The sequence below is a fragment of the Muscardinus avellanarius genome (assembly GCF_963383645.1).
Source record: "Muscardinus avellanarius genome assembly, chromosome: 13".
Lineage (NCBI taxonomy): Eukaryota > Metazoa > Chordata > Mammalia > Rodentia > Gliridae > Muscardinus > Muscardinus avellanarius.
Window position 1 is genome coordinate 2583120 of NC_137799.1, and position 25999 is coordinate 2609118.

The following is a 25999-nucleotide window of genomic DNA, read 5'->3' on the forward strand; positions in this document are numbered from 1 at the left end:
ATCCTGACAAATGCTAGAACCAACATCCCATGCAAAGGCTGGTAGGCCCCAGGATGACCGTGCAAGACACAGAAGGCATGACGGACTCCTTCTGGAGAGGAAGGCGGGCAGCGGGGACCTGGTAGGGGAAGTCCTGGTCTCTCCCCCTCCTTCGGGGCTTATGGAAGAAAGGCGTGTCCGCCTAGCAGCAGGGCAGGGCAGGGTGGACGCATTCCCAGGATCTAGGGAAGCGCCTTCGGTGACCAAAAGGGCAGTACCATTAACTAGGGAGAGGGGTTGGTGACGCTGCCCTTCCCCGGCCCCTCCAGAGAGAGGGGCCTGCCCGGTGGGGCCTCTGCATGCCCCTGGTGTGGAGGGAAGCTGGGGAAAGGCCCAGGAGCCAGCGTGACTCTTGGGCACACTGTGGGCTCTCTCCCTCCAGACCCCAGCACAACCGAAGCCCCCTGACAGCAGCAGAGGGGTGGGCAGGCTGAGCCCAGGGTCCTTTGCTGTCACCACCCTCCCCAGGACGCCATCTGAGGTTGGATCCTAGGCTCCCCAAAGTATCAAAACCAGGGGAAGCAGGACGCACCTGGTCTCGCCGCCGCCCCTCCTCGCTCTCCGGCCGGGCTGCCCAGCTTCCCTCTATGTACAAGCAGCACACCCAGGGGCAGCGGGACGGGCATGTGTGGGGTTCTGAACACCCTCCCCATCCCTGCAGGGCCACTGGCCACTGGAAGGCTGGCATCCATTTCCCACAGGAGCCACGGAAGAGCTGGAGGTGGGCTGCAGAGCTGGAAGACGCTCCCTGAAAATCCACAGGTCCTGCCTTCTCGAGGTCACTGGACGCCTTCCTCTTCTACGTACGTCGAAGGAAACCAGCCAATCTGAAAAAAGATAGTGGATGGTGTGTGTTGGGGGGGGGGGCAACAGGCTGAGGGAGACCTCTCAGCCAGGACCATGTCGAGGATCGATGGAGCTAACAGCCCAGAAACACACCAGCTTTGACCGATGTGAGATGATCTGCCACTTGGAATTAGACCCTTTTGAGGAAAATAACAGCTCTGATCTCGAGGCGCACGGTCCCTCAGTCTCAGCAGGGCATTGATTCCAGGACTCTCGGGTATCAACGCCGGCAGATGCTCAAGTCTCTTGTATAACTGTGCAGTATGTGCCCGTGACCTCCCCACCCTCCTGTAGAGTAAATCATCTCTATGTTACTTACGGTACCTAATATAAGTGCTGTGTAAATAGCTGTCATGCTGTATTGCTTAAAATCAGTGATGACCGGGAAATAAGGCCTCTATGTGTTTCATACAGAGACAACTCAAGTATGCATTTGATCCACAGTTGGCTGAATTCATGCATACGGGACCCAGGGACAGAGGCTCAACTGTACTGTTACCCTGCAGACCGCTCATGAACTACAGAACCTTCACAACCAAGGAAGCTGGCAGATACCACCACAATTAAGTGAGCGGGGTTAATGCCACAAATAACCAGCGTCATGTACTCCTGGTAGGACACCACGGCTCTGAGGAAGAGAAGACAACTCCCTGTGGTGTCCCACTAGAATGTATGACCTCAGTCTAATAGTGAAAAAACATCAAACACACCGAAATTATGGGGTATTCTACAAAAATAGCTGGCCCAAAATTTTTTTTTAAATGCCAAAGTCATATAAGGCAGAGAGAGGCTAGAAATGTAGCAGTAAAAGTACTCGTTTAAGAGTCACTAAAGCAGAGTACATGCTGAGAAACCAAGGGCAGAGGAAGGGGATAAATAGAAAAAGTATTGGTTAATCAGAAAGTAGTCAAGAAAGGAGAAATGGACATGACAAATAGCAGTCAATGAGAGATTTACACCTGGACAGCCCAGTAATCACAGGTGGACTAGGCACACCTGTTAAAAGGCAAAGACTGTCAGATCAGATTAGCTTAAAAAAAATCCCAACTGCTTATAAGAGAACCACCTCAAATACAAGGAAATAGAAAAGTTAAAAAATAGCACAAGGCAGAAAAGCATGCCATGTGAAACACAGACTCAAAAGTGGCTGCTGTCACTCTAAAGGCAAAGTTGACTCTGCAAAGCTGTCGGACGAAAAAGGAGCATTTCATAATCAAAACAGCATTACATCGCCAGGTGTTAATCTAGGAACGCTGACATCAGTGGGTCTGAACTCTGTATGAAAACTGCCTGGTCCTGAGAGGCGAGAGCCTCTGTGTGCTGATTAATCACAGCCCCATTGCTTCCAAGGCCAATGAAACGGGACCACTTTGAACGCCAGTGGCCCCAGCCCTACAGGTCACTGCTTAGGACTTAGTGACCTGCATGCTGAACAGGCCAGTTGGATAGAGACTGGGTCAGGTTTGAGGGACCACAGGAGCAAATGCCACACTGGCAGAGGAAGACTGGCTCAGGCTACCCAGCAAGGCCGGGCACTTCCCAATGGTGGAACAGGGAGCTCTTGTACTCTGTTGGACAGGTACTCAGAGACCTGGGTCGCAGCCAGGGTATTCAGACAGGACTGGGATGGTAAAGGGGCCCTGGGAGCTGGTCATGGTGGCACATATGCCTGTAATTCCAGCACATGGGAGACTGAAACAAGATGACTATAGGTTTAAGACCAGCCTCAGCAATTTAGTCAGACTCTCAACCTAGCAAAACCTTGTTTTAAAACAAAAAATAAGAATGGCCTGGGGGTATTGCTTAGAGACAGAATGCCTCTGAATTCAATCCTCAGTACCACATACATACCAAAAGGTGGGGGGGGGACTTGGGGCTTTCAGGATCTTAGATTGGACAGGGAGGAGTGGTTACTGGGCACATGTGGGGAGGGGTGAAGGCGTGAGAGTAGGTAAGGGTTCAGCTTGGGCATAAACAGGGCCTTGGAAAACGGCAGGGGGAGCGCACCCTGGATACCACTGCCCAACTCTCGGTCTCGCATCTTGCTGGAGATAGAGCCGGCGACCAGCAAGTGATCTGAAGATGGTATATAAAACCTAACTCCTTACAGCAGCCACAAAGGTGGCCAGAGCAGGGCCTAACACAGGTGCTCAGCCCAAGGGGATGGATCCAGACCGACCCGTACAGCAGATTCCAACCTGACCTGGTAAACACCCAAAGCCTCAGCTTCCCATGACGCCAGCCTCCTGGGAAGCTGGGAGGAGATGGCAGCTGATGGCCAGGTGGCTGGCCCAGGTCCTGGGGTACAGCCTCACAGCTCCGCGCAGGGTGTGGGGCAGGCAGCTGCTCACCCGTCCGTTTGTCTCGCCCTTCCACCAGCCCTGGTCCCCGCCTATGCGGCTGTAGATCTTCACCACGTCGCCTTCCCGCAGGGAGAGTTCCCGCATGTCCCGCGCAGCAAAGTTGTACCTGGCCACGGCAGTGCCGATGACCCGGGGCGTGAACACTGTCGAAGGATGGGGCGGCATCAGAAGCGGCAGCAGGGCCCAGCCAAGCTGGGAAACCTGCGGGCCGAGCTGGGGCTCTCCCTGGTGCCTGTGGGGGAGGGATGTCCAGTAGGAAGGCTCTAGGGGGACACGCGGCCTCCATTCTGGGCCCCTCGTGCCTGGGTAGGTTCCTGAGTCCTTGTACTTGAAGCGAGGTCAGGGCCGTCATCACCTGCACCAGATGACCATCGCTGGCAATGAACACACTTCTGGGGACCAGAGCAGGTGCCCAGGCCTTGACCACTATGGCGCCTGTGGTCAAGCTGCAGAACCCCAAACCAAACCAGAAACCTGCTCAACCAGCTCGGCCTGGGCCCGGGAGTCCTGAGGCACAGGGACAAGGATGTTGACGGGGTGCACACAGCCACTGGGGAGGAGCTTTGGCTCTGGCCGCGGGTAGCCCGGCAGTCAGGATCAACAGAGATCCTCCCTCCCGCACCGGGGTCCCACAGCGGCTAGAGACACCAGGCAGGCTGCCGGGTTTCCCGACACCAGAGGCAAAGCTCTTGCTAAGCCAGGAGGGACAGCAGGGAGGGCAGCCACGTGGGGGAGGAGGCCATGGGGGTGGCGAGGGCAGGGCCCGGCCTGACGTGTCCCTGAGCAGCGGCAACCCCGGCCCGTGGCCCCCTCCCCTACCCAGCCATGGACCCATCAGGCCGGGCCAGGGCCCTGGGCAGCAGCGGTACCTGACCAGAAGGGAGCAGAGGGGCCCTGAGGGGCGAAGCTGAGGCTCTGAGGACTGAGAAAAGAAAAGTTGTAGGAAGCACAGGAAGCTGCAAAGAGGGAGAGAGAGTGTAAGCCGGGCACAAGCGTGGGCACGCGCAGGGAGAGGCCGCTGAGGGAGAGCGCCTGGGAGGACATGGCCGGGCGCCGGGGCGCAGGGCGGCGGTGCTGGGAGGTAGGCCGGAACCCTCCCCTCGCGGGCCCCGCCGGTGCTCACTGACAGCCTGTCACCCCTCTCCTGGGCTTCTTTGCCCTGGGGACCCTGGAGGGCAAGGGGCGACTGGGGGGACAGAGGCTGAGCCAGCTTCCAGGTGCTAGGTGGGCCTCAATGGGCCACAGCCCGTTCTGGGCCTTGGCATCCCATCTGTAAACATGCAGCCTCTCATAGCCGGGCCCGGGGATCCCCAGAGGCCCTGAGGACAGGTGGGGCCTGCCCCGTGCTCTCCCATCAGGGGTCTCTGCCTGGACCTCTGCGCTGGCCTGCAGCCAAGGGAGCCAAAAAGACGCAGAGTGGGTATGGGGTCCCCGTCGGCCACACAGGCCGGCATTGGTGACAAGATGGGGCAGCCTGGCCATACTCCTGGCCGAGGTGCGTGAGGGCGGCCGGGCGGGCGGGTGGTGAGGACCTGGGCCCTGGAGTCGGGGCGTTACCTGGGGAGCGGCTGGAGGCCCTGGAGGCAGTGCGCTCCCAAGACTTATAGGGGTACTTGAGCGTGGTGTCCAGCTGCTTGAAGCTCTCCTTGAGGGAGTGGCACTGGTAGTACTCCACCAGCTCCTGCAGGGTGCACACACTTATTGGTGGGCTGCCGCCGCCAGGCAGCCCTCTGTGGTGACCCTGCCGCCCCAGGTACACACGGGGGAGACTTGTCTCCCTGTTCCCCCATATCACCCCGTTCCTCCTTGCCAGTCTAGCCCACAGTGGGCCGGGTACTGTCTCAAAGACCCCTGACCCAGCAAGCATGCTTCTAAATATCTCCAAAGAAGCCGGGCGTGGTGGCGCACACTTGCAATCCTACTATTTGGGAGGCTGAGACAGGAGGATCACGGTTCATGGACAGCCTCAGCTACTTAGTGAGGCCCTTGCAACTCAGTGAGACCTTGTTTCAAAATAAAGAATAACAAATAGGATTGGGAGTGTATTCCCAAAGAAATAATCTTTTTTTTTTGCAGGTCTGGGGATAGAACCCAGGGGCATTTGACCTCTGAGCCACACCCCCTGCCCTATTTTTTATTCTTTATTTTGAAACCGGGTCTCACTGAGTTGCAGAGGGCTTCACTAAGTAGCTGAGGCTGCCCGCGAACCGCGATCCTCCTGTCTCAGCCCCCAAGTACTGGGATTCCAGGTGTGTGTCGCCACACTCGGCTGGCCCTGTGGAGGTGGGCTGGGCCAGGGGGGGCTGCCCGAAGCCTTACACCCCAGGATGCAAAGTTGCACCGGGCCTCTGGCTCTGCTCTCGCCTCGGCACCCACTAGGGTCAACCCACCCTACGAAGGCTTTGAGGTCTGAAGTCCCAAGTGTCCCTGGGCGCCTCTCAAGCCAATCGCCAGGGAGAAGTGGGGGCAAAGGGCGGGGCCTCGGGAGCATGTACCAGGAGGCTCTCGAACTTCTTGGCTTCCGTGATGTGGATCCAGCTGTCTTTCTCCACCACCTTGATGTGCTTTACCTCGTCATTGAACCTGGACAAAGGCAGGGTCCAGTGGTGGCTGCGTGAGGTCCTGAGGCTCTGTCCTTCCTCGGCCATTTGGCCCACTCCAGCCTTGGCCTGTCTCGGGGGCTGTCTGAAGCCCACACTCTAGGGCACCCCCAGAGCCGCCTTCTCTGCTCCTCCCTCTTCTCCAGCCCTGCACCCCCTCCTGTCTTGGGTTCGCCTCCTGTCGTTTGCTCTGAGCACTGGGCACCTCTGCCTCTTCCCCTGGGAGCAGCGGGGCCCGGCTGACATTGGCACTTGACATCTCCAGACTGTGGCCCACACGCCCTGCAGCTGGCCCACCCTGCTAGCCTCAGGCCTCAGTTCAAGCCTGACCTACCTGGAGAGTGTCCCCAGGCCTCTAACTGAAACATCACCTGGCCCAAGCAGCTGATACCACAGCCGGGGCATCACAAGCATGTAGCTTCAGCCAATACCCCTGAAGACCAGGAGACAGGCAGACCGTGTCTCCCTGTGCACATCTCTACCCAATCTGCAATCTGACACAAAAAAAAGAATCTTGAACCATGGTTGACATCCCAGGAATGCAAGGGTGGTGCGTCACCTGGAGACCAGTGAATGCAAAACACAGCTGATAAACAAGCCAGCTAGCCACTTCCTCCTCCATGAGTCCTCTGCACAGACCCCCCTCAGGTCTTTCTGGACTCAGCGTGGGCTGTGTGTGCACTCCCACCCCATGGGCCTGGCCCGTCGGACCCCCCACTCAGACACCCTGCAGCCCAGGCACACACAGGTGGCCCTGGAATTCCTATCAGAGGATGACATTTCTGCCATTCCACTGCCCAGGGCTGGCTCCACCTGGGCCCCGATCTGCTGCTGGGCACACACTCTGTGCAAGGCCTGCCCAGAACAGGGTTGTACGCTTGAAGGTGTTTCTGCCGCCCATACAGGAATGGCGAGCTCTGGAGAGCAGGGCTTCTGCTGGCTTCTGCTTTCAGACCCAGTACACTGCTTTCAGACCCCAACCTTTGTGGGGCCTCTTGGAAAGATGATGGGCCCCAGTTATGTGTGCCCTGCCTCAAGTGATGGGAATCGAGATGCTACCATGCCCACCCCCGGGGCCCTCAGCACCTCAGCGGCTGTCTGGTACAGTGGGGCCCTGGGCCTGGGTGCTGGGGCATGGCCATCTGCACCCCTGCCCACTCACTGAAAAACACATGCTCAGCTTAGGCCACGTGCCCTGCTGCCGGGGACAGCCACGCTCAGGGCCACGCTGGGTGCAATGTAGAGGAAACACATGCCCAGAGAGAAGGGGAGCCGAGATCTGACCAAGTGGGGTGCTCGGGATCTGGGGGTGCTCCTATACCCTACAGAAAACCCTTTATCTACTGGCTTCTGTCACTTGCAGCCAGAGTGCCAGGCTGATCCCTGGCACCTGCCGGTGGCCTGGTCACAGGGCCAGGCCTGCCCGGCCCCCCACAAGCAGACCAGGGATGCTCTTCCTGGGCAAGGGCTACCTTGCCTGGGCTCTCACACCCACCGAGGTCACAGCAGAACAGACACCCCTAGTCACTGGCCCCTGGTCTAGCCTGGGACACTCGTGTCCTGCACCGAACAGAATAAAGTACCAGAGTGGGCCTCTAGAAGAGTGTGGTCAAGGTGTACACGAAGGACCTTACAGGGGGAGGGCACAGAACGAGAGGGTGGCTAGACCGAGGGCCATAACCAGAACCATGAGGCCACGAGTTCTCTGAGGGCCCTGGGCTGCCGCGAGGAAGCGTGTTGGCCCCCTCAACCCCCGAGACCCACCTGACGCTGCCAGCCTGTCTCTAAAAATGTGCAAACCAGCCCTCCTGGGTGGCCTGGCCGGGGCGACACTGTCATAGCGTGTGCCCTGTGGTGCAGGTGCTGTCCCTGCTCCCGGCGTACCCATGTAGACCCTACACCCAACGCATAGTCTCCGTCTGTCTCAAGGGTCCTCACTCGGGCAGTGGACAGCAGGTGCCCTGCCATCCTGCGAGGTGGCGGGCCGCGGAGCTGGGGCCGCCACTCACTTGATACTGATGGCAAAGCGCTCGGCCTCCGCGGGGCGCTCCCGGATGAGGTAGGTCCCGCTGGCGTGCGGCTTGAGCAGATTGTCTGTCTGCTGCCTCTCCAAGTTGCCAGCAAACCTAGGGTCAGGACAGAGAGCCAAGGCTGCGGCCCAGGGGCTCGCACTGTGCGCACGGGGCGCTGCAGCCCTTGTCTGAGCTTCGACCTCGGAGACGATGATGAGGAATCACGGCTCCATCTCCATGGGGCTGCGTGGCCGTGGGTGGCCCAGCACCAGGAGCCCGTGTGGACGGCAAGGTCAAATAATGAAGTCACGAGGAGGGACAGAGAGGAGGAGCGCCACAGCAGGCCACAGGCGGCTCCCTGCGCTACACACCTGAGGCTGCAGAGGTGCTCAGCGTCACACATATTGCCCAAAATATCTTCACCATTTACAAGAGCACTAATGGCGCCACGGTCGTGACTGCGCATGCGGGTTCTGGGAACGCACTGGAGACCGTCTGCGCCGAGCCAGGTCTGAGCTGACGCAAATCAAGCCTTTCCTGCCACCTCTGCTGGGGCAAGCTCCCCCACAGAAATGGGTGACCCTGGCACCGCTCGCCGGGCGGGTCTCGCCTCCCGTGGTTCTGCGTGACCAACAAGTCAGCGCTAGAAATCAGACTTCTGTTACGGTGAAAACCCTGCGGCCCGCGGTTCACCACCCACAGCGCAGTGTGGACAGGGTGGGCTTCGCAGACTGCAGGCCATGGACGCCGCACCGCGGGGAGCAGGGATCCGATGCTCATCTCGTGGACCGACCCCAGGCTGGAGCTCACGAGGGCGGACACTCCCCTGGTGGAGGCTCCCAGTTCCTGCTGGCCCGGGCCGCACGCCTGCCCTCCATATGCACCCGTGACTACCCAGAACGCCCACCTCCACCCTCCTTATCAGCCCAGCCCCGCTGCTCTCACAGAGCGACTGTGGGTGTAGATACAGACGGGTGGTTACAAAGCCCACCCTGAGGATACTTCGCTCCTCTGTCTTACACGGTGACGCTCAATCGAGACTGCATAAAAAAGGGCTTTATCCTCCAAATACTGGAGCCGGTCTGTTTCACAGCTGAGGAAACGACCAAAGCTCTCTGAGGCCTCTGCCCCCACCCCGGGCTGGGGCCACGCCCCATGATGCAGGTCAACACGTGCCGCGTCTGCAGCCGCGACCACTCACCAGGGGTACGCGGAGTAGTCGATCTCCCGGGACAGCGGCCGGCTGATGGGCGGCTGCAGGCAGAGCACAGCTGTGTTAATGTCCACCAGGACTGTCCACTGTCTGTGGCCTGGACCCTGGTGCCCCTGGGCTGCGAGGCTGGGCTGCAGCGTCTCTGTGCAGGTGCTCAGGAAGTTTGATGGAGCAGAGAACTCATCCACTGACTGGCTGAATGAGCCCCCAGCCAGCCGCGCACCTCACCCCCAGCGGAGAAGGCGAGAAGCTGCCGGAGGTCCTCAGCAGCGGGCACGGGGACACCTACGGTGGCCGGGGGTGGGCCTGCCGGGAGTCACAGTGACCCCCACGCACCCAGCCTTCACCCCCACGGGCCTCGGAGACTACGTGTCAACCGTTACACACCATTCGCCATGCAGATGGGGAAACTGAGGCCCAGGCTGCTGAGGGAGTTAGTGACACCTGCCCTCCCCAGAGCCGCGGTCCCTCTGGTCTGTCCAAAGAGACTTGAGGGTTTGACACTTTCCCCTTTAATGGGCCAGCGGGCTCCCATGGTGGGAAACCCAGCACCCTCCACCCCTGGCCTCTTCTTGGGGGCATGAGGTGGGGGACTCACCCTTCCGTCCACTGGGCAGGGCTTCACAGATGAGCTGGGGAAGTACCCCGACTTCCTGGTCTGTACCAGCCGACCCTGGAGGAAGAGTCCCGGCATCTTGGGAAGCTTAGCTACATGGACCCCAGTCCCAAGCGAGCACGAGCCAGAGTGGTCTTCTGACTCAGCCATGAGTGGGGAGGAGAGGGGCCCCATAGTTGATAGGTGAGAACATGAGGGCCCAGCACGCCAGTGTGCCAGGCTTCCCAGAAACCAGTCCTCCCACAGAGGACGCTGGGGTGGCTGGGGAGGGCAGGGTGGGACCCTCACATGGGAGAGGCCCCTTCACCAGCCCTCATCTCCGTCTGGTTCAGCACAGTGACGACTAAAGCGCATCTGCGACCACAGAGAGACGCTACAACGTGACAGCGCCCGGCGCAGGGCTCCGCGCCTCGCTGCTTCTCGGCTCCACGGGCACTGGGCTCAGGGCGGTGCCAGGGGCAGTGGTGCTAAGGGCCTCACGTCTGTGGGCCTTGAATACTGAGCAGCAAGCTGGGCATGGTGGCACACGCCTGTAACCCCAGTACTTGGGAGGGCTGAGACAGGACAGCGGGTTCCAAAGACAGCCTCAGTACCTTAGTGAAGCTCCCCGCAACTGAGTATTTCTAAATAAAAATAAAATAGGGCTGGGGGTGTAGCTTGGAGGTTGAATGCCCCTGGGTTCTACCCCCAGCGCCACAAAAAGAGAGAAAGTACACGGGGTAGTAAAGTCCTGCCAGATGTGGCTGGGGGTGGGGGTGGGGGGGTGCTGGGTGATGTCCTCCCAGAGCCCGTGCGCCTGCCCAGCGAGGGGAAGGAGGCCTGCCGCGCAGTGGGGTGCAGGACGGGGTGGCTGGGGCACAACTGGGGAGGCCTAGCGGGCCAAGGGTGCAGGCAGGCAGTGGGGCTTGGACACTTAGCAGCTCCTCCTGGAAGGGGTCCTGCACCCCCACGTAAGAGAGCAAACACCAGGCAGACGGGCAGAATCCACGCCACACTGAGGAACCAAGGCAGCTCCGAACCAGATGCCTCCCGCCAGCCCTCAGCCCACAGCTCCAGGCTCTGCCTGCGCGGGCCCCCACCCTCCATGGCCCAGGACCCACCTCCCACCACGGGGACTCAGGGTCACCCCGCAGCAGCTCGATCACGTCCCCCATCTGGAAGGTCAGCACCGGTTTCCCAGGAGGGGCTGGGTTGCCATGGTAATTCTGCACAGCCACCATCTTGGGACCTACGGATGACAGGGTGGGAGGGGGCACCTTATTCATCGCCTTGTCCAAGCAGCCAGCCCGTCTACTTGGAGTCCGTCTGAGCCTCCAGTCTTACAGTTTGGGGGAGCTTTTTGACGAGAGAACATCTCCCATAAACCACGACTCTCCAGCTCAGGGGCATTCTACCTCTGAGCTACACCCCCAGTCCTAAATTTTTGTTTTGTTTTTGGTGGTACTGGGGGTGGAACCCATGGGGTTTTCTACCCAGACCTATTTTATACTTTCTTTGGAAACAGGGTCTCACTAAGTTGCTGAGAGGCTCACTCAGTAGCCGAGGCTGGCTTTGAACCTGTGCGATCCTCCTGTCTCAGCCTCCCAATCGCTGGGATTACAAGCATGCACCACCACACCTGGCCCCAGCCCTATTTTTTATTCTTTATTTTGTTTTTTTGTTTTTTGTTTTGGTGGTACTAGGGGTGAAACCCAGAGGATTCCAACCTCTGAGCTATAATCCCAGACCTATTTTATATTTTATTTGGAAACAGGGTCTCACTAAGTAGCTGAGGCTGGCTTTGAACCCGTGCGATCCTCCTGTTTCAGCCTCCCAAGCGCTGAGATTACAAGCATGAGCCACCACGCCCGGCTTTATTCTTTATTTTGAAACAGGGTCTCACTGAGTTGCAAAGGGCCTCACTAAGTAGCTGAGGCTGTCCACAAACCACGATCTTCCTGTCTCAGCCTCCCGAATGCTGGGATTACAAGCGTGCCCACCACACTGGCTATGGCTACTTATTTTTAACTGACTCTGTGTGCTTTCTCCTAGACACCGTTCACACTGGTGGCTCACAGGCAGGGTGTGGAGCAGGGGAAGCGCTCCCCACACTAGAGCCTGGCTGACATGGGTCGGGAGGTCCAGAGGCTTGCCAGACAGCAGGTGAAAGGCAGCTTGGACCATTCTGCAGGCGCTGGCGGAGCCCCCAGAGCACGAGGCCGCGGCTCCTCAGGGCCCTCATCCACCCGCCCGCCATCGCCCAGGCACTCTAAGACGCCGCGGAGCCCTGCCTGGCCAGGGCGGTCCCTGGCCTCGTGACCCAGCGGCAGCAGCAGTTTCTGGGTTTCTGCTTTTCCCTGATGAAGTTTAGGCTTCATTCGACACCTCGGGGAACCCCGTCCTCCCTACCTAAAAGCCACGTTCCTACCAAACACGGCAAAGCAGGGGAGGAGAGGCAGCGGAGAAACGGCAGGAGGACTCAGTGGTTCCTTGCTCTGCTTGGGGGATTCTGGGTGGCAGCCAGTGCCTCTCCCTAGACCAGAATGACCTGGAGCCTCTGCAGGCCGTCCTTGCCCCCTTACGAACTTTGAGCTGGGGGAGGCAGGCCCAAGGGTGGCCCACACTCTCAGGACAAGCACGTCACTACCCCGAGGCCTGGCTTGGCTCCCAGGGTGGCCGCTAACACAGATGACGGCAGAGGGCGCACGGCCAGCACACTCACCAGGTCCTGCTCCAGAAGAGGCGTCCTGTGAGGACAAGGACAGAGAGTGGTAAGCGCAGGCTCTCCTGGCCTCTGCCCACAGTGCAGGGGCAAGGCGTGGAGCAACCACACCTCCTGGACCAGGTACCCCCACCTGTGCGCCCTCCCCTGCCCCCAGGAAGCCCACCTGACCGTCCCTCCAGAGCCCGGACGCCCCTCTCTCTGGGACTAAGCGCAGGGGGATGCAGGCATATCTGTGGCCCTTGCAGGGTGAGCGGCCCCTCATGCTAGCAGCTTTGACTGACCCCACAGCTCATGAGGGCACAAAGTCTGCACTCTATTAGTGGCTGTGTGGCTTCGCCCCTGCCTACCCCACCCCACTCCACCCCCCGTTTCAGGGCAGGCAGGTCAGCATCCGTCAGAGGACAGTGAGTCCTGGACACACAGACCGGGTCAGTGGCTGGACAGGACCACTGCTTTAAAGTCCTCAGGGGCTGTGCGTGGAAATCCATTTCTTCCACCCACAAAGGAAGACAAAGACCCCTCGCGGCTGGTCTGAGCCAACAAGGCGCCAGGAAAGGGAAGAACGTGGGGACTTACCAGGTCTGCAGGAGAAGCTGCAAAGAAGCAAACCTGGGGTCAGAGCAGAAGCCATGACAAGCCCCTTGGGTGTGCACTGGGCCCCAGGAGCAGCCAGCAGGCTTCAAGGGCTTTGCTTTAGAAGGGGGTCTACACGTGGACCAGGGGTTCTTGGCCCTGAATCCTTCCCAGTTACTTCTGATATGGATGCTATCTCTGATCTTTAGGTCTAGGAACCCAGACCAAGCAGCAGATCTGAGCTGGCACAAATTTTCCTGCCAGGACTGACGCTGAGTGGCAGCAGCTGCCTGGACCCCTGGGTGGCGCCTGCAGCTCGAGGGGAGGTTTCTAGGGTTGATTAGTAATGCCTGCCATGGGTGAGTGGTAAGGGACGCGGATGCATGCGTTTTCTGTCATTCTCGTCGTGGACACAGGTGCTTAAGGACATGGACACATCGGATTATAGACAGAAGGCAAAATCCACCTCAGCCACCGCCGAGCTGCCATGCTACCACTACAACCAAAACAAGGACTATAAAACGGCCTGGACCAGAGAGAAAGCAGCTTGGACGCCCTCCCAGGAGGACAGCTAGAGCAACTGGGACCAGGGCAGTCCCTGAGCAGAGGGGTGCTAGGGGACCGTGACCAGCGCGCGGGCCCTTGGAATGACGGTTGGTACTCATCAGGGGCGGGGGAGCCACAACTCCATCCCTCAAGAGATCTGAAGCCGCCTACCCACCAGGATCTCAATTACAGGAGGGAAAAATAATATTATAACAATTATATCAGAAAAAACAACACCAAAGGAGATGGGTGGGCAGGCATGTATACACACAGGAAGAAAAGCCCTCTATGGTCGTCAGTGGCGGCCTCTGCCTGGGGGAATCGTACGTTGTTGGTTCCTAATCCTTTACGCTTCTCCAGGTTTTCTAGATTTTCTATAGGAAATGAGTATCTTACTAGTCAGAAGGAAAAAAAAAAAAAACAGATTACTTTCTAAAAAAAAGAAAACTTGAAATAATACCAAAACATTCCCTTTGGTTATTTCTAGATAAGTTCATGGGTCATGTTTATTTTCTTCTTTAATTCATTTCTTCTCTTTTTCTCCTCTAAACTTTTGAGAATTAAATGTTACTTTTAGAAAAAAAAAAAAAAAAAAGCGGAAAGTAACTGTGGCCAAACGCCTGGTGTGCGTGCATGAGTCCACTAGAGGGCAGCATTGATTTGCAAGACAAAAGCATTCTTGGGGACAAGAGGTCTGGGGGACCTGTCAACCCTCCCAGCTCAGGGCACTGGGCCAGGAACTGATGGACAGAGTACTGATCTAAGTTCCTGGCTCAAAATATATTCCAGGTAGTGGGGGTCCTGGGTGAAAAGCCGGCCCACTTCCTGTCTTCTAGAAGACCTAAGAATACAGAAGGCCCAGAGACACAGCTTAGGGGCCCAGAAGGCCCTTTGCTGGGCAGAGGTTTTACCACCTACCAGTTTTTCTTTTTCTTTTCTTTTCTTTTCTTTTTTTTTTTTTTTTTTTTTTTTTTTTTTTTTGTGGTACAGGGGATAGAACTCAGGGGCATTCTACCTCCGAGTTATACCCCCAGCCTGATTTTTTTATTATTTATTTATTTATTTATTTATTTATTTATTTATTTATTTATTTGAGGTACTGGGATGGAACCTAGGGGCATTCTACTTCCGAGCTACACCCCCAGGCATATGTTTTTTTTCTTTATTTTGAAACAGGGTCTCACTGAGTTGCAAAGGGCCTCACTAAGTAGCTGAGGCTGTCCCCGAACCACTATCCTCCAGTCTCAGCCTCCCAAATGCTGGGATTACAAGTGTGCGCCACCATCCCCGGCTTTATTCTTTATTTTGGAACAGGGTCTCACTGAGTTGCAAAGGAACTTACTAAATAGCTGAGGCTGTCTCTGAACCACGATCCTCCTGTCTCAGCCTCCCAAATGCTGGGAACACCAGCGTGCGCCCCCACACCCGGCTCAGACTAGCAGTTTCTGAGCAGTGCCACGCACCGCCCCTTGGGTGGTAAGGATGACCCTGGGACCACACTGTCACACCCGAGAGCTCAGCAGTGGGCAGGGCCCTGAACCCTAGGACCATCTCGGGTTACTGGCTACCCATGTAGCTGCTGTGAGCTGGGCTCCTTCTCTGTAAAACCCCAAGCGTGTCCCCCAGGAGTCTCCAGTGCCTAAGGCCAGCCCTGTCCCTGCCTGTTGCCAGCAAGGCTCAATCCTGGAATCCTCAGGCTTCCCTGGGTGGCCAGATCTCCCCCAGTAGAGGGAGAACCTGGGTACAGAAAATGGTTAGGACAAGAATTGATGACGGGAACCCCTGAAGCCCGCTGAGATTATTCTGAGCCATGCCGGGGACAGAGATTCCAGCAGCTTACTCCTGGGATGGGGCAGCGGGTGGAGGACCAGAAGAGAAAAGCCTTCCCATATCAGTAGGAGCGACGGTTTTCCAAGGAGCCCACGCAGGCCGTGCCTCCCAATACCCGTGAGCCCGGGACAGTGCCCACCCTCGCTGACCCTGTTTTCCCATCTGGGTCCTGGGAGGGTGCTGCAGGGCGGGGCAAGTGAGCAGGACAGAGGTGACCGAGGACCGTCCACCAGCTGGTGCCTGTCCTGTATGGGGTCGGGACTCACCGATCTTGCAGGGAGGCATCGCCTCCAGACACTCCTTGTGTGCCCCCACGCCGCACCTGGTGCACAGGTAACCCTGGTAGAAGGTGCCCCTGTGCGGGGGAGGGTAGGAGTGAGGCTGTGTCTGCCGATCATGTGCTTGGCCCTGGTCTCCCTTCCCCTTGGCTGGCCCGGCTGTCCACCCTAGAGCCTCCAGCTCTCAAAGCTCCGGGTCCTCCAGGATGCCCACACTTGCCTTGACCACTGGCTCCTGTCCTCGACAGTGGCCCTGGACACACAGGGACAGTACCTTCCAGCTGGAGGCAGGAGTCTGAGGCTGGGCTGGGTTTAACTACCCGGGGCCTTGCCTGGGTCAAGGGGGAAGGCCCGAGGACAGGAGCCTGGGGCACTGAGCTCTGCGGGGCTGCGGGGTGGAGCAGCCGGGCTGGAGGGGAGAGAACCTCTCACCTGAGGAACATCCTGCAGGCTCTGCAGCTGGTGGTCTTATCAAACGTGTACATCTGGAAGCTGTGGTGGTTGGCGTTGGCTTTGTCTGGCTTGATGTTGGACCTGGCAGGAGGGGGGCAGAGCTACGTCGGCCAGGTGGCTCCGAGTGCAGAGCGTATCCACGCTGCATGCACTACCCGCCCATTAGTCACTCAGGGGCTGGTTTACATCCATTGCCGTGGTACCAAGTGCTCGTGTCCCGGTGACACGTACCTCAGTTGACAGAGGACCCAAAGCACAGGTGCGGGGCGCTGGCAATGTCACAGTACGTTGCCGCGGCCATTCTATTTCCTTATTAGCTATTATTAACCTCTTTCCATGCCTAATTTATAAATTAAACTCTATCATAGTTTGGTAAGTATAGCAAAAACAGCATACACAGGTTCAGGATGACCCAGTTTCAGGCACCTGCTTGGGTCATGGATTTACACACTTGTGACCTATATGCTTTGTTGTGTGTGAGCTGAAATTCCAAACTGAATAGACAAGGAGCTCTCTCCTGGGAGCACCTGACATCTACAGGCCACCCGAAGGCCAGAGCAGGGAGGGGAAGCGGTGGACGGTCGCCAGGGCGTTCCTCCAACTTCCGTGAGCACTTGGGAGCGTTCACCCCAGGATGTGGGGAGAAAACTTCAGCCAGAAATGAGGGCAGCGGAGAAGATGCCCCAGGGGGCCCCACGGCCAGGACATCGCCAGCGGGCCACCCTATCCAGTGTGCTGGGCCTGGCACAAGTGTCTCCGAAGGGCCCCACTTGAGCGCCCAGCGTGGCCAGCATGGCCTCTTCACACCTGTCTTTCTGCAGGTGGAATAACCGGGGAGGGGGGTCACACACGCCCAGGGCCCCCAGCACATGGAGCCCAGCAGAGACTGACCCTTGCGCTGCCCCTTAACCCGCTGGTTGGCTTCCTCTGCGGCCACCCAGCCCATCCCTGCCCTGCTGGTCAGCAGTGGTAAGCCCACCCAGCAGGACAGTGAGCCCGGCCAGGACACATGGGGCAGCAGGAGGCTGCGGAGCCGGGCTGGCCCAGGGGTGAAGGGGCTTGTCTCAGGGCCAGCATTCAAGCCTCGGCCCCCTTCATCAGCGGCCCCCACGCCCGGCGGCCTCGGCCCCCTCATCGGCCCCCGCGCCCGGCGGCCGCCCACTCACATGGCCATCTGAAACTGTTCCATCCACTTCCTCTTCATGTCCTCCGTCTTGCAGAAGAACTGGAAGCCCTGCCTGCCTTGAAGGTGCGTCAGGTAGAAGCCGTAGGACCACTGCGGGGCGGGCACGGGCACTAGCACAGGCCTGGCACTGGGCACACGAGCCCTCGCACCCACGCCTGTGTGAGCGCACACTCCTGCATGTGTGCACGCGTACGCATGGGCACGCGAGCGTGCGCCTGCATCCTCCAGGGTGTGCGTGTTTGCCTGTTCCCAAGCACGCCACGGTGCCCTGCGTGCAAACATGACATGTAGATGTGCCTGCACACGTGTCTAGGCATGCGCATCACGCTGGGAATAAATGCACAGCGTTTTCATGTATGTACAAGGATGATATGTGCACAAGCCTTCACACATGTAGTGCACACACGCTGTAAGTGCATAATGCTCTCGTGTGTGCGAGCATGATGCGTTCCCATGTCTGCACACGTGTCTGGACACACACCCCATGCTGTGTGAGCACACCATGCTCTATCGGCACGCGTGTGCACTCAGCCTGTACCTGTGTGCATCGACTGTCTACACATGTGCACCCATGCCTGTGGCTGTCATGCGTGTGTACATGCACACGCACACACACGTCCTGACCTGTGTCAGGACACGGTGCCCCCACATGTGCGCACGTACACACATTCAGGTAGATTTGTGCACCGGAGCCCTGTCCATGTGCAACGATGGCCTGTAGCATGCATGTAGGTTCTGCGTGTGTGAGAGGGCACATACTTGGGCTTCCCTGGCCTTCTCCGCCCTCACGGTGTGCCTCAACTGAAGTTCAGCCACCCCACCACAGGAATGTATGGGGAAGGCAGCAGAGACAGCCGGGGCCTCAGCTAAAGGCCCAGCCCAGCCCCAGGGGCTCTATGGGAAAGGGCTTCACAGGGCTCCCAGGAGCTTGGGGAGTGCAAGCTGCCTGTATTGATGGGAGGGGAAGAAAGAGGAGAAAAGGGAGCAGGGCCAGGTGTGGGGCGCACACTTATAATCCCAGTACTTGGGAGGCTGAGGCAGGCGGGCTGCAGGTTCACAGCCAGCCTCAGCAACTTGGTGAGAGAGACCCTGTTTTAAAATAAATGTAAAGAGCTGGCGTGGTGGTGCACGCTTGTCATCCCAACATTCGGGAGACTGAAACAGGAGGATCTCAGTTCACGGACGGCCTCAGCTACTTAGCGAGGCCCTTTGCAACTCAGTGAGACCCTGTTTCAAAATAAAAAGTAGGGCTGAGGGTGTGGCTTGGAGGCAGAGTGTCCCTGGGTTCAATAAATAACAAACAATAAATAGATAAATGTAAATAGATAAATGTAAAAAGGGGCATGGAGGTAGACTACTCCTGGGTTCAATCCCCAGTACCATCGTTTAAAAAAAAAAAAGAAAGGAGGGAAAGGAGAGCAGGACAGAGGTGGAGACAGGGACCCTGGCAGGCGCCTGGCAGCCTCCGACCCAGGGAGCGGGCGAGGTCGGCCCCCATTCAGTTCGTAGCAGGTCCCTTTTGTCAGAACATGTCACTTTGGCAATTCAGAACTTGAGCGGGGAGGAGGAGGAGGAGGGCGGCAGGGAGCTGCCCGGCCTGCACAGCAGCGCTGGGCACCGCGTGGGGCGGCCTGCGAGGTGGGCGGGGAGGACGCTGGTGCTTACCATTTTCCCATGAGACTAGGAAGCATGAGGGGAGGAAAGGGGAGACAGGTCACCGGGAGGTGTGGGTCACCGCAGCCCAGGACAGGAGACACGGCCTGCCGAGTGCCCTGGGTGGGGCAGCAGGGACGGGGCCAGAGCTGCCTTCAGTCCAGCTCGGCCTGAGCTGGGGGAGCGGCCAGGTCCCTGCCCTGTTCAGTGCGGACAGCAGAGCTGGGAGGGGAGCGTGCTCACTGGGTCAGCACCGGCACGTGAGCCCCAAGGGCCAGGCCTGGGCTTTGAGCAGCTCGGCTCCTGCTCCTGGCCCTGGCGCCAGGCTACACACAGTAGTGCTCAAGCACTGTGCGAAAGTGTCCACTGAAGACTGAACCAGAGGATGCAGCCCCACTCGAGCATGCGAGGCCCCGCCCCTTGAGCCATGGCCCCGCCCACACAGTCAGGCCCCACCCCCTCACGCACCACCACTCCTCCCTGGAGCCCAGGCCACACCCACTGGACACCAGAGCCTCTGACCAGCTCAGCCAGTGCCCTTCCACAAACAGGGAGGGGCGGGACAGAGGAAGACACCCTGCTTGCTGCAGAGGACCGCATGGGCTGGAGCCTGGCCAGCCAGGGACTGAGCCCAGGCCTCCGACCCCGCCTCAGCCTCCTCACTGGGATCCTGACTGAACCCACCCGCAGCGGATGCTCCCGCTGCAGCCAGGTGGGAAGGCGAGGGGTGTGGGGTTGCCCAGTAGGGCAGCCGCCTGCCCCGTCCACCTGCTTGGCACCAGTCCCTGCCTGGCGCGGGCTGGAGCCCCGCCCACCTTCTTGACGTCCTTGTTGTGCATGGGGTCGTCGGTCATCTTGTGGAAGAGCAGCTCGATGACCTCCTTGAGCTCGTAGCTGTAGCCCTTCCTCTTGCACACGATGACCACCTTGTCGAACAGAAACAAGTACCTGGCCGGACAGCATGCGGGGGCAGTCAGCGCGGCCGCTGCACCTGCACGGCATCAGCCAGCTCTCTGGGGCCACGGGTGGGCTGGTGTGAGCCCAGGGTCAGCCTGGGACGGCCCTGCCCCTCCTCCTGGTCCACCTGGCAGACCCTGGCCCCTCGATCTGGGCCCTGCTGTGGCTACGCCTGAGGCCTGCTCCCCTGCCGGCCTCCTGCCTCCTTCCCAAATCCACCCCCAACACTGCGCTTCCACCAGCCTGGGCACCCGTGAGGGCAGGCCCCACACCTGCCAAAGTCCCAGCCCCTGACACGCAGCAGGCGGGCACAGAGCACTCTGAGCATGGGTGCGCCATGCCAGTTCGCCCAGCCTCCTGCCCCGGGCCACTCACACGCGCTCACTGGCGGAAACACATGTGGTCACTCTGCAGCTGGACAGTGAGCTGGCCCAGCAGTGCCCCGCCCGCCTTTGGCTGCCCCCACGGCCCAGCCCAGCCCAGCGCCCGGCGGACGGCAGCCGCCTGCAACAGGGCTTGCGACCTTGTACAGAGAAGGAAGGAAGCGATCACAGAGGAGTGCTGCCAGGCTCCTCTCCGCAGGAAGGCCTCGGCTCCAGGCTACTTGGGAGCGCGCTTTCCTGGGCCGCGGTGCCAGGCGTTACGGGCTGCCGCGGCCTGCTCACCTGTCCTGCTTGGTGTGGTTGACGATGGAGCGGACTTTCAGCTCTCCGTCGATCTTCGGCCTTCCAAATTCCTCCAGTTTTACTTGCTGGGGAAGGAGAGGCAGTTAGCCCGGTGCCTGGCCGTGCGTGCGCTCTCCCACACACAGAAAGGCAGGTGCGCACGCCCAGGCCCGGGGCTCTCCACAGAACCCCAGCACTGGCGCCAAGGAGAGCCAGGGCGGTCGGGGCTGGTGCTCGGGCCTGGCGGGAGCAGAAGGTGGGAAAGGAACAGCCGGGCGGCCGCCGTCCCCACTCCCAGGCAGCCTCGCCAAGGATCCCCATGAGCTCTGGGAACAAAGAGCGATTGATGGCCTGGGTCAGACCAACAGAGTGCTGTTGTGTGGAACCAGAGCGGGACCTGGCAGGCAAAACAGCCGCCGGCCCCGCGCAGCCCAGGAGAACAGGCCAGCTTAGCAGCCGGAGGGCCGGGGCGAGGCCGGGCTCCGCTCCCACAGGAAGAGGCTCCAGGCCAAACCCCGGCCCAGGCGGCTGGGATTTCATTTTCGGTTTCCATGTGCATTGAGCTTTCTGTGACTGTTTTTACTTATTTATTATTATTATTTTTTTTTTTTTTTTTTTTGCAGTACTGGGGATGGAACCCAGGGGCATTCTACCTCCAAGCTATACCTCAGCCCAGCCCTGTTTTATAGTTTTATTTTTTTGAAACAGGGTCTCACTGAGTTACAAATGGCCTCACTAAGTAGCTGAGGCTGTCCACGAACCACGACCCTCTGGTCTCTGCCTCCCAAATACTGGGATGATAAAAGTGCGCCACCACACCAGGCCTAGCAGCAGCTCCCCAAAGCCGCCAGGCGGTGACCAGGAAGAGCCCTGGTGTGGCCCACTGAGCAGGACACCCGAGGAGGGGCGGGGGCGGGGGCTGGGCGCAGGGACCCCGACGCCCGGCCAGCCTGCTCCGTTCTGTTATTAAGGAGCAAGTGCGACGCTCTCTACATAAACACTGCAAACACAAAGCACACTTCCTCCGTCGTGACACAAAGTAATGCCGCCCACAGCATGGCGTTTAGAGCACGCTGATGGCTGTCGAGCGGGAGAGTCTTCGCTACGGGGCCCTGCCAGGTGCGAGTGGTTCGGATTATAGTTTTCTTTCTTTCCAATCAGGAAGAAATAGGAAATCAGAATGCTGCTTGGCCACTTCTTTCTGAGTGTGTGAGTGTGTGTGTGTTTCGAGGGACTGAACCCAGAGGCATTCTACCTCCAAGCTAAACCCCCAGCCCCATTTTATTTTTATGTTGAAACAGGGTCTCGCTAGGTTGATAAGAGTCTCGCTACTTGCTGAGGCTGACCTCAAGCTTGCGATCCTCGTCTTGGCCTCCCAAGCACTGAGATTACAGGTGTGTGTCACCATGCCCTGCTCCTGCCCGGCCCTCGGCTTGACATCATGTGTCTCCATGCCCCAGGTCTGCAGAGGGCTTCCTGAGGAATGGGCACACAGCCCCAGGTGCCAGCCGGGGCATGCGGGGTCTCCTCTGATCACGCTTGGGAGCGCGCAATTCCTCAGGGGGCGGAATGTTGGCGTCAAAACCAGTGGTTCTTAATCAGGGTGAGCCTGCCACCCAGGGGCAACTGGCAGCGCCTGGAGATAGAGCTGGGGGCAGATGCACCTGGGTCGGGTGGGAAGAGGCCAGAATGCAGCTCGGCATCCCATAATGCCTGAGCCCCGCCACAAAGAGTGCCCTTGCCCCAGATGTCCACCGCGCTGAGGTGGGGACAGCACAGCCCAGAGAAGTGGACGCTGGTTGGCACAGACCAAGAAATGTTTCCTTCCAGAAAGGGCCCATCTCTTCTCCCTAGCTGACCTCTGACAGAACTGGCTGTGGACAGGGTCCTTGACGGTGCCGGCCCTGCCTGATGAGGTCGGATGGGGAGGGAGAGCTGCAGGGCAGCTCTCAGGCAGGGCCGGCAGGTCCCCGTCCTGAACCAAATCTCGTCCACCACCCCAGCTGGTGACATCGAAGGTCACGGTGGGCCAGGGGTCCACAGAGCCAATGGAGCTTCCTGTCCCCAGGGGGGGTAGGGGGTCTCCCCTCCAGGCCGGGGAGGGGGAAGGAGCCCAGCCAGCCCCGCAGACCCTCCCTGCCCCTTAACAAAGGCGGTCTTCCGGGCACAGGGCACAGGTGTGCGGAAGCCGGGGCTGCACGTCGCGAAAGAGGTGGTGGGCGCTCGTCCGCGGTGGCCTGCACAGCCCTGCGGCGGCGCGGCGGGAGGGCGGCCGCGCTCACCAGGTTTTCTATAGAGCTCTGAAACTCGCTGATCTTCTTCAGGGTCTCCTTGTCCCGTTTCACTTCGTTGATGTACATCGCCAGGTCCTTGAAGACAAAGAGGCGGGTTAGCGCTGCGCTGCCGCCGCGTGCCCCAAGCCCGCCCGCAGCCCAGACGGGCATCTCCAGAGCCCCCTCCCAGTCCTACTGGGATGGCTGGGCCTCGACACAAGGGATGAGCAACGTCACCCCCAAAGACAAATGGGGAGACTGAGGCAGGAACTGTCTGGTACCCCCAGCTCCAGTGAAGCTTCCACTTCAAGCCACCTGCGTCTCAAGACCAAGACAGCCCCAAAGGCTGCAGAGACCCCCTACTTGCTCTTCAGAGTCCCCCAAGCTCACCGCATCCCCTGGGAGCCTGGGGGAACCCAGGTCAGTAAGTTTTCTGCACAGGTCTGGGAGACCCCGCTCTGGGCTCAGCACCTGTCCACCCCTCCCGCTGGCCGCCAGAGGGCAGTGCTCACCTCAATCTAGAAGTTTGCAAAGGCCTGGCTGGAGCACAGGCGGACAGTGGAAATCCCCGAATCGCAAAGCACGGTGGGAGCCAGGACCCCTCGTCCTGCCCACCCGCCCTCCCTCCTGGGGACCTCTCTGCCCACACTCCGGCCTCCGCTCCTGGCAGCACTGAACTCCCCTAAAGGAAGCTGCACGGTATTTTTGGCAAAGGGAGTTTTGTTTTCTTGCCTTTAAAATGAGAAATAAATTCCCAGAGACAAGAAAGGCAATGGCCCGCAGAAAATCTGAGCAGCTGTGCAGAAACCTACAGGATGAGGCCCTGCAAGCCGGCTGGCCTCTCTGGCCTCCTCACACGCCCGGCCCAGGGCCCGTGGGGACTCCCGTGGAAACAAACCCTGGCCCCAGGAGGAACACAGCCGACCAGGGAGTGAGCTCTCCGTCCCTGGAGGAAACCAGGCGCAAGGACAGTGCGACGTGCATGCCAGCTGCTCTGCTGGCATGAACGGAGAGGCTTTCAGAATTCCTCTCGACTCTGAAGTCTTACGAGGAAATTCCCTGGCTTCTGAGGAGGTCCTAGAACTCTCTGCGCCATGTTGAAAGCTAGGCTCAGGGACAGGAAGCTGCCTGCTGGCTAGAGATGGCGGAATCATCAGGCCCAGGGCAGGTGATGAAGTCACGGAGAGGGGCCAGCAGGGCAGTCACGGAGGTGGGACAGCCGGGTGCATTCGGGAGCCGGGTGCTCAGCCGACCTAGAGTTGGGGGCTCTCGTGGAAAACATTGCTGCGGACGTGGGGAAGGGCAGGAGGGAGACCCTGGGAGCCATCACGGGCTTGCACACTTGGGACGGCACCCGGCCCCGCACGTCTACATCACAGTCAGAGCTCGCCAGCGAGCTCAACATGGGCCTGAGAGTGCAGGTACCAGTTGTGCAAAGCCCCGCCCCGGCCTGGGTGCTCCCTGCCTCAGTTTACCCACCTGCATGGCTTCCAGTGCTTCTTTGAGCTGCTGCCTCTCAGGCCGGTCGGTGGAATGGCTCAGGAGTTCCTGAAGGGGCAAGAGGTGGGTCCTGGGTCATCCCCGGCGTCCTGCCCTGCCCTGGCCCTATCGTTTACAGGCCGTGCTCACAGAGCAAGGTTCTCAGGGCAAGGCCAACCCACCCGCTGGCCCAGGGCCGGGCTCAGCTGACCAACCCCAAGGACAGGGGCCCTTACTGGTGTGCACCCGCATCCTGACAGTGCTCTCCCAAGCCTTGTGGGTAAAGGCAGAAGGTTACCCAAGGAAGGAATATTCAGGGCCACAAAAATCAAGGCGCTGGGTTAAAGAGTCCCTGGTCGATTCACTAAGAGCTTTAGAGACACTAACACCTTCCCACCGGATCTACGTTTCCTGAAGGCCTTCCCATTTCTGTTTTCACTATGGCTACCAGGAAGCTCAGGGACAGTCAAAAGTCATGAACAATAGATCCTCTCTTATTCCAGGTCTAGGGTGTTTTCCTAACTCTGTTTTTCTGACCTCAGTACTATTTTGTTTTTTTAATTTTTTTTTTTTTTTGGTTTGTTTGTTGCCTTACTGGGGACAGAACCCAGGGGCATTCTACCTCCAAGCTATATTCCAGTCCTATTGTTTTTTATTTTGAAACAGGGTCTCATTAAGTTGCAGAGGACCTCACTAAGTAGCTGAGGCTGGCCTCAAACCACATCCTCCCGTCCCAGCCTCCCAAATACTGCGATTACAAGCATGCGCCCCATGCCTGACTTCAGTACTGATTTTAATCGTAGTCTCCTAGTATACTCTCTGTGATGACCTTCCATGGTAGGGACTGAACGCTCACCATCTGGCAGGTGTGGACGAGCATATCGGGGTGTGTCTGTGGGTGGCACCTGCGCCCTGGGGCCCTGGGGAGGCGGGGGCAGGACGTGGCCTCACCTTGAGCAGAAGGTGGTACTTGAGCACCCTCTGCATGGGCACCACCAGCAGGTCCTGCAGCTTGAACTTGCCCTCCTGGACCTTCAGCGTGCACTCCTGGGCATCGGGAGAGCCATGGGGTGAGGGCACCCAGCCCAGTCCCACCCCACCTGCCCCGCTCAGGGAGGGGCCAGAGCCCTAGACTCAGACCAGGATGCCCGGCCCTTCCCCACACCAGGCTGAGCGCACGTGGGACCCTCACATCTCAGGGACATAGGGAGACACTGTGACCTCTCGCTGATGGTGCCCCACTCCCCACTTCTTTTTTATATTAATTTTTATTTTTTGTGGTACTGGGGATGGAGCCCAGGGTATTCTACCTCTAAGCTACACCCCAGCTTATTTTTTTAGTCTTTTTTTTTTTTTTTTGCGGGTCTGGGGATGGAACCCAGGGGCATTTGACCTCCGAGCTACACCCCCTGCCCTATTTTTTATTCTTTATTTTTAAACCGGGTCTCACTGAGTTGCAGAGGGCCTCACTAAGTAGCTGAGGCTATCCGCGAATCGTGATCCTCCGGTCTCAGCCTCCCGAATGCTGGGATTACAAGTGTGCGCTGCGACGCCCGCTCCCACTGCCCACTTCTGCCGCCATCGCTCTGGGGGAAGCCAGGCAAGGCCGCGGGGCCACTCAAGTGCCTGGTCATAGCCATCCTGTGTCGCCAGTGCGGGAGCCAGGGCCCTGCATACGTCTGCAGTGACTTGTGAGGCCCCACCCCTGGGAAT

The 25999-nt window shown here is 59.0% G+C and overlaps 1 protein-coding gene across 4 annotated transcripts in view; it reads right to left on the bottom strand.

Moving 5' to 3' along the window:
* Positions 1-818: 818 nt before the first annotated feature.
* VAV2 (vav guanine nucleotide exchange factor 2) overlaps positions 819-25999 on the bottom strand; it is a gene marked incomplete at both ends in the record, with an annotated part of 148408 nt that continues 123227 nt past the window's right edge. Inside the window, 20 exons of one of the 4 annotated variants that reach the window (XM_080708619.1) lie at positions 819-866; positions 3237-3391; positions 4118-4204; positions 4806-4929; positions 5744-5831; positions 7858-7974; positions 9062-9114; positions 9672-9746; positions 10790-10917; positions 12391-12415; positions 12970-12986; positions 15609-15697; positions 16053-16154; positions 17240-17349; positions 18925-18939; positions 19728-19860; positions 20535-20620; positions 22817-22903; positions 24287-24355; positions 25238-25333. In XM_080708619.1, coding sequence (XP_080564745.1) covers positions 819-866; positions 3237-3391; positions 4118-4204; positions 4806-4929; positions 5744-5831; positions 7858-7974; positions 9062-9114; positions 9672-9746; positions 10790-10917; positions 12391-12415; positions 12970-12986; positions 15609-15697; positions 16053-16154; positions 17240-17349; positions 18925-18939; positions 19728-19860; positions 20535-20620; positions 22817-22903; positions 24287-24355; positions 25238-25333 — 1704 coding nt within the window. Of the gene's footprint in view, positions 867-3236; positions 3392-4117; positions 4205-4805; positions 4930-5743; positions 5832-7857; positions 7975-9061; positions 9115-9671; positions 9747-10789; positions 10918-12390; positions 12416-12969; positions 12987-15572; positions 15698-16052; positions 16155-17239; positions 17350-18924; positions 18940-19727; positions 19861-20534; positions 20621-22816; positions 22904-24286; positions 24356-25237; positions 25334-25999 lie in introns of all 4 variants that reach the window. The other 3 variants (XM_080708620.1, XM_080708622.1, XM_080708621.1) reach the window with 3 other exon arrangements.